The 7,549-nt window shown below is 32.2% G+C and overlaps 1 protein-coding gene across 1 annotated transcript; it reads right to left on the bottom strand.

Annotated features, from left to right (window-relative positions):
• Nucleotides 1–678: 678 nt before the first annotated feature.
• On the bottom strand, nucleotides 679–6,517 carry LOC110998689. Its single transcript, XM_045629962.1, has 10 exons — nucleotides 6,391–6,517; nucleotides 4,545–4,645; nucleotides 4,005–4,150; nucleotides 3,617–3,693; nucleotides 3,231–3,448; nucleotides 2,683–2,853; nucleotides 1,962–2,111; nucleotides 1,297–1,469; nucleotides 916–990; nucleotides 679–799 (listed from the first exon to the last, which is right to left on the bottom strand). Exons 1-10 carry the CDS (start codon nucleotides 6,515–6,517, stop codon nucleotides 679–681), a joined length of 1,359 nt encoding a protein of 452 aa, XP_045485918.1.
• Nucleotides 6,518–7,549: the final 1,032 nt, after the last annotated feature.

Raw genomic sequence — 7,549 nt, forward strand, 5'->3', positions numbered from 1 at the left:
ATATGTATATAATGAATTGATCTACTTGATTTAATCTATTATTATCAATTATTATACTTATTAAAGCAAAACTATTCATATATTTTATAAAAAAGTTTTAAGATACGTTCATAATGTTTCAGTTGAAAGTTAAACTAAAATTATTTCATGAAATACATAAAAAAAGGTTCCTAAATTGAATCACTTTCGATTTAGATACAATAGTTGTTTTTTTAGTTTCTGACAATATTTTAACTTATGATTTAGCGACATCTATTAAATATTCACAAAACTAAAATAAGAAACACAAGACGTGTCAGCGCGTCAACTGTCTGAACTTGTTGCTACCTTTTTTAAATAGCCCTTCTTGAAAAAAAATATTTATACAAATTTTTTTTCGTTTTTGCTATCTATGAATATAATAATTTCTATAACAGACTAGGGAAATATAAAAGAATTGACAAACTATAAAACCATAAACGATTAACAACATTACATTGCGCATTTTTTTTTAATTCTTAGTAAGTACCTTACTAAGAATATAAATTGAATTGTGAGGTGAAAAGTACCTAATAATAATAATGAATAAATACTTCCTTATTGTTACTATCAACTGTTATTTTTACAATAAACTATCCAATAAAGGGTGAGAAATAAAGCAAATGTGAAAAAAGTATTTTGGGTATAATTTATTCATATTTAATATTTTTTTGAACTCCTTATAATAGACTTATGGCTTTTAACGACAGTGGCATTTGGTTTTGGTTGTAGTTTTGGAACATAGACCGGATCTGGCTTCTTTATTTCGCTTTTTGCTTTCCTGTAATAAGGAAGTTATAAAATTTGTTTATAGTATTACTGGCAGGTTATGTTTAAGGTAAATTAATATAGTTATTTTTAAGTATGATATTAGAAGAAGTCTATGATCATAATTACCCATCTGGATGCTGTTTCCAATTAAAGACGGTTTCACGTGTTTTTGACGTTCTTAATAGAAGTTTACACGACGCTCTAAAAAATAAACAATGAAAATATACGTTTACAGTGTACGTCACAGAGAATCCAAAATCCATAGAGCTTATCTATGGATTTTGGATTCTCTGTAACGTTCATTTAACACAAATGCGTATCAGCTTTTTAATAACGGGAAAATTTATCTGTAGTAAGCGATTATAGCGAATTTGTTTTCAGTATTTCGATATCATACAAGCGATTTGCTGATGTGCAATATGCGTAAAGCAAGGCGATCTTAGCAATTATAATGATTAAAAATATTTATCTTCCATTTGTGACTGTCTATTAAAAATAAATACGCACTCTATATTCTTGTGTATTGCACATTGTATGAGATGTCTGTTCTTCCAGACGCTAGTGTACAAGTAGGGTCCGTAACATTTCTGTGTTATGTTGGCAGTCTGACAGGCTGATATCACTCCTACCACCACGGCTCCAGTGCCGTAACCCACCACTAACGGCCCGCCATGGTCATTCTGAAGTCATAGTTAAAATTAAACAAATTAACGAGGTCTTCATTGCTGTAAGTTTAGGGCAAACAGCCTGGGAAGCAATTATTTATTTATATACATATATACATTCTAAAACAGTGTGTATGCCTAAAAAGGACAAGAAAATATGACATCATAAATTTAACACACTTACACATCAATTACATTAGAAAATAAGCAATATATCAAAGGAACTAAAGAAACAGCCACAAAATAAACAAAAATAAAACAAAATACAAATTATTAATAATAACTAATAATATAAATAATAACTAAAACTAAAAAGATAAAAATAATAAACAAACAAAAATTAAAACACATTAAGATTTTAGATTTATGGGGCGCAAATATTACGCCTAAGTGAAGGAACGATGATTTAGTCAGCATTTCGCTAATAGTTTGTGGCTAACACTCTTAAAATCATGATATCTCATACGAGTATATTTTACACAGAGAGCTTAGTTGTGAAAACCCAACCTCACAAAAACCTCCAGATATAACCTTGGAGCGCCGTGTTTCATTATGTCTTGATGTATGTACTCTAATGGAATTTGGTTCCAAAACAAAGCGTCGAGTTTCCTCCAGTTCATCAGAGTAAACTAATTCTTTACAACTTATTGCTTGATCCTGGAAAATTCTATTATTTAAAGTCAGAGTATTTTTGTAGTATGATCTCTTAAAAACAAAATTCAAAAGAATTCACAAAAAATAATAAATTCACAACTCTTTTTATCACATTAAAACAGAGTGAGACAGGGATCATAGACAGCGGCTTATGCCCATGTGACAGTTTTTTCAAAACAAACAACAACCCGGTCTACGTTCAGTCGTAGTAAGTAGGGCCGGCTTACCGCGTCGGCGTCGTCTGATTGGCGTCTGGTGTCCCAGCAAAAATCCGTCTCGTGGGCATGAGCCCTTAAGCTCATAATAATATACATGTATATGTCAATTGTAGCGTCATTATTGAACTACTGTGTTAGCATAACAGTTGAAGCGAGTTTATATATTCGATATATGATATACAATTTCTCTAGAACGTTGCTGATAGTTGACTAAATGGATAGCGGAGGTATGTTACACGCAGATATATATAATAGTATATTATTCCTAAATTGAACCGAAGAATATCACCCAAGCGCCTAACATATTATAACGAACTCTAACTCTATGAAACTAATTCATCTAAAACTTATATAACCTTGCAAAGATCATTCATGTTGTCATCTGTGCTGTCTTTAGCACAAACCATGCTACCATCAATTATGTGATGATATCTCTCCGGCCATCGGTTTTTGCAGCTTTTCTTTGAGATAAGCACCACGTCCGTTTCCAACAAATCTGGGGAGTTATCTGACACTCTACCGTAAACCTGAAAGAGATGCCAGACCGACTGTTAAAAATACATATATAATAAATGTTTTATGCAGATTAAATAAATATATGGTTAAAAGTCTGCTATTATTCAATATTTAATTTATTTCTCAATACTATTAGTTGATAAAATTGTACTCGACAGACGCAGCAGTGTTAAAGGCAGTGCCGAATACATACGTGTGGTATGTATATGCTAGTTTAAATACATATATCAAATATAATTATACATTACGGTAGTAAGTTTGTAAAATACCTATTTATTTTTACGATTTATCGTGACACAATCGAGTATTAGATTTATTAGGGGAAATAAGACAATATATGTTACCCTGTTACGTAAATTATATATATAGTGTAGTCCTATGTACATACGTCACCAAAGTTATCGACGGATCCCCATCCAGCAATGGACGCGACAGTTCCAGCATTTTCCAGCTCCTCGCTCCGATTGTTGTAAGATATCATTTTAGGTACAAAGTCGCACCCACGAACCCTTCTCTCAAAGTTAAAGTCATCTTCAACCCTAACAACCGCTATATCATTTATCATCCATCTGATATTGTCAAATTCGTTGCCGTCGAAGACATAGTCTGAAGGAAGAGACAAAATATAAATATCCAATTCCAGTTGACCAGCATGACTCATGCACGGAACTTATTCCTAGGTTAAATTAACAATTTTAATTACAAATAAACTAAAATATATATCGTTGTGATGTCACACTGTTTTCGTTTATTTCAATTAGGTAAGACACTTACTTTGTGGAACGCATTTCCAAATTGCTTTTTTTGCACCATTTCTTATACATTCATCATCGATGTTTTTTGGAATCCACCTGTAATTTTAAATCTGCTGATATGGTAAATTTCATATTATGCTGAATGATTAAAAACTTTTTCACTTCTGTATTTATATCTCGCCGGCTTTTAATTACCTCTAAGACAAAACAATTTTTCTTCTACAAGGTATTGATCCCAAATCTTCGGCATTCCTATGAGGCATTAGGGAATAACATAAGGCATAATAATAAAATAAGGCAGAATGATACATGTACCTCTTTTAAAATATAAAATTAACGCAGTTGATCAAAGAACGTTTAGTGAGTGAGAACTAACCTAACGATGCGCAAGAACTAAATCTCTATACCTGTGTGTTCCTGATATAACATAAAAATGCCTGACATCTTCAATACATGCAGCGGAGGTTAATATATACTGGGCGTCGACTATCACTCCACCGCACAACCAGTTTGCGTCGACTTTTGCTTCTGTGGATGCAGGTCGTAGGTATACCTAAGGCAAAGTACACACAAATTAAGACATAATAAAAAAAATATGGGACAGGAGGCAATCTAAGAGGCTGAAGGTGAACATGGACACTACAGCGCCGGGTGCAACACACCCGGTGTTGCCAACGTTACAGTAAATTGTACGCTCGTTTTTTTAAAGAAAGCTGAGACGTATCGGTTTGGAGAGACGAAGTAGGTTCCACAAAGGGGTAGTGTGCAGCAGAAAGTGAATTAAAAATCTGTGTAGTGGACCGCCAGGTGGCGAGGAGAAAAGGATGGAGTTTTGCATTCAACTTCGACGTCTGATAGAATTAGTCCGATATTATCAATAAGAAAACAAGAAGCTAGCCCTACTTTGGGAATAGAACATTTAACACGTATTAGGTGTACATAGTTACCATATATGGTCTCGTGTCTCCCACTTCACTACCTCGGAGGATTCGTCTAGTTTGTGTCAAGTGCCTTATCGCGTCTAAATTTGACGTATTTTGAGAAAGGCCTAGAAGTGATCGTAGAATTAAATATATAATAACTACTAGATAAGTAGTTCTCTCTAATTAATAACTTTTGAAGGGTTTTGTAAAAATTAAGATCCGGAAATAAAATATTTGTAATATTTTACACAAGTTGAAATATATATGTATAATGCACTCAATTATATCAGTTGTCACAAATAAATAGGTTTATTTAAATATAAAGTTTACATGTATATGTACATACCAAATTTTACATTAAATAAAAATACAAAACCCAGCAAAGATTTCATTGCAATCTTTGACTTCGCGCTTGAACAATATACGATTAACTTTGTAATGGCTTATAACTTTGTACACAACTAATTATTATAAGAAGAAATAATGTACATATTTGACAACCTAACCATTAATAACTGAAAACTAAATTTTATACGGGACCTTTATTTTAATTTTTTTTATCTTTACTTTAAAGTAGAATTGTAGCTATAAATTGTAATAACTTTAATTGCACTTTTGGTATAAAATCCCAATGCAAAGTGATAATATTCCTTGTCATTTTACTGCCACAGGAATTAGTTTTGTTTCGATAACCCCGTGTAATTTGGCAACATTTCCTTGTTGTTTTTTAATATATCAATAAATGTTAGTTTATAATTACCTACCTACTGCATCTAATTAAGAAGTTGAAATATTCAAAACGTTATTGTATTAACAATAATAATTACAACATCTTGAACATTCCACTTATTTATTTTCAATAATAAGCATGTTATGTTTGCGCATATTTTGTGTGACAACATTTATTATACTTTGTGTAACTTGTTTCTTTAGCGAGAATAAAATATGAATCAAACTAATAAAATAAATAACATAACTAACATTACCAGGCATCTAATGTCATGCAAAAATAATGCCACTCATTAACAGATGTCGTGTTATTAAGCTACTAATTTAAACATCATGACGCTAGATGGCGAGTTTATAAAATACAGAGAGTTGATTGCTATGTAATCTACTCATTTATAGATGTCGTAAAATAAAAAATGTAATGTACAGATAAATTAATAAAATTCATATTGTATGCATAATAAGTTTACTCATTGAATTACAATTGTCTTTCGAAAATAAAAATGCAAAAACACATCTATAACAGTGAACCTATTGTTTTATGTTACTGTAAAGTAATAATACAAATAATTAAAATGAAAATCAAAACAAAAGATGTTACTTAATTATTATTAACCAAATATATTTTTAAAATTATTATGCAAAATAACATCAAACATACCTACATTGTCTGTACCCACCTCACAGTAACTGATGTATATATTTCTTTCGTTTTTGACAGTGAAGATGTTAAGCTCATTAAAATGAAATAAAGTATTAAGAACTGAAACCCTTTATATGTATAGTATATAAATTTAAAAGTAGTTTTAACACGGAGCCTATACGGTAGGTGCTTACAATAGGTAACTGCTCTGTACTCTACTGGTGTAGGTCCTACTTATATGTCTCGCTCGCCACTCGTAATTATAAAAAAGCAAAGCATAACAACTTTATGTTTAATACAATCTTGTCGATTATTATTTCGGTTGGTATGCACATACGAATAGTAGACCAGTCTTTAAAAAATAAAAAAAGCTGAAAAAGTATATCTTTTACAGAGGACAACGTCACGAGCCTATGTGTCCTCAATAAAATGTGATCGTTGAGGAAGTGCGAGGGTAGACTGTAATCTCTAATATGTTCTAATGAGTGTCTAAAATACCCGTATCAAGGAATTTGTTGGTTTTGGCACGTAACCTTAACGATTTTGCGTGGGAGAAAGTTCGCGCGTGTTTTTGCAGGGTGAATTCTAAAAATGACTTCTGTTTATTTACAGTCTTGGTTTCCATGTTTAGGTACACTGCCTATGTAGAATAAAATTTAGGGATCATGTATCCGATACATGCATAACTTTTTAAGCTTGCATAGATTTTATCGCGGGCTTTAAGCGCGGTGCGGGCGGTCGAAGCAAGAAATTCCGTAACGAAAAAACCTAACACACGATGACGTATATGTGCTTAAACGTGTTAGTGTCAGTGTTTAGTTTTAATTAAAATAGAAGAAAATTAAATACTGCATAAATAGAAAAATAAATAAATGATTATAATTGCATAAGTTGATAAAAAATGCTATACAATAGCTTTACCGCGGCAGTCTCCGAGTGCCACGTGTTTTTTTTAGTATGCTGCCTATTCAATATTATATATTATTTAAATAGTCTTTCTCTTTCTATTAAATTGTATTTATATTACAACGAAAAGAGAGATAAGTGACCTTTGATAAAGATGATAAGTCATAATTGCTTATCTATTGACTCTGAAGTTTACCTATAGTCCGATCAGTCTTAGTCCGTTCGCAAAATCAACAGCTTGCTTCTAATTTCATTATCTGCCATTGCTTTAAATTCACTTAGTGGAACAAATTAAATTGCCGTATTTGATGTAATTTCTTGTTTTTCTCGTAAACAATTTAGCACTGAGAACTTGTATTAATTAAGAGAAGTGGGTTCAGCGTGCGACTCTCATCTCTGAGGTTATTGGGTCGAGTCCCGGCTGTGCACCAATGGACTTTCTTTGTTTGTGCGCATTTAACATTCGCTCGAACGGCGAAGAAAAACATCGTGTTATGAGGAAACCGGCTTGCCATAGACCTAAAAAGTCAACGGCGTGTGTCAGGCACAGGAGGCTGATCTCCTATTAGCCTTTTAGATTGACAAATTATAATTAAACAGATACAGAAATACAAACCTAGAAAGGCGGCGCCACTGAGTTATTTTTTAGAGTTATACTTAATATAAATTTATTTAAACAAAAAACTACCCGAGGTGGTTTTAGTGGGTATTGCACATCCGTCATCAACCTTTGAATAGCAAAGACTGGTGA

This window comes from Pieris rapae, chromosome 11, assembly GCF_905147795.1.
Source record: "Pieris rapae chromosome 11, ilPieRapa1.1, whole genome shotgun sequence".
Classification (NCBI taxonomy): domain Eukaryota; kingdom Metazoa; phylum Arthropoda; class Insecta; order Lepidoptera; family Pieridae; genus Pieris; species Pieris rapae.

Coding starts and splice junctions, on each gene's coding strand:
- LOC110998689 (XM_045629962.1), bottom strand. CDS start 6,517: ATGGAAACCAAGACTGTAAATAAACAGAAGTCATTTTTAGAATTCACC. Junction 4,151..4,544: donor GAGACACGAGACCATATATG/GTAACTATGTAC, acceptor ACTTTGCCTTAG/GTATACCTACGACCTGCATC. Junction 991..1,296: donor GCAATACACAAGAATATAGA/GTGCGTATTTAT, acceptor TTTATTTTTTAG/AGCGTCGTGTAAACTTCTAT.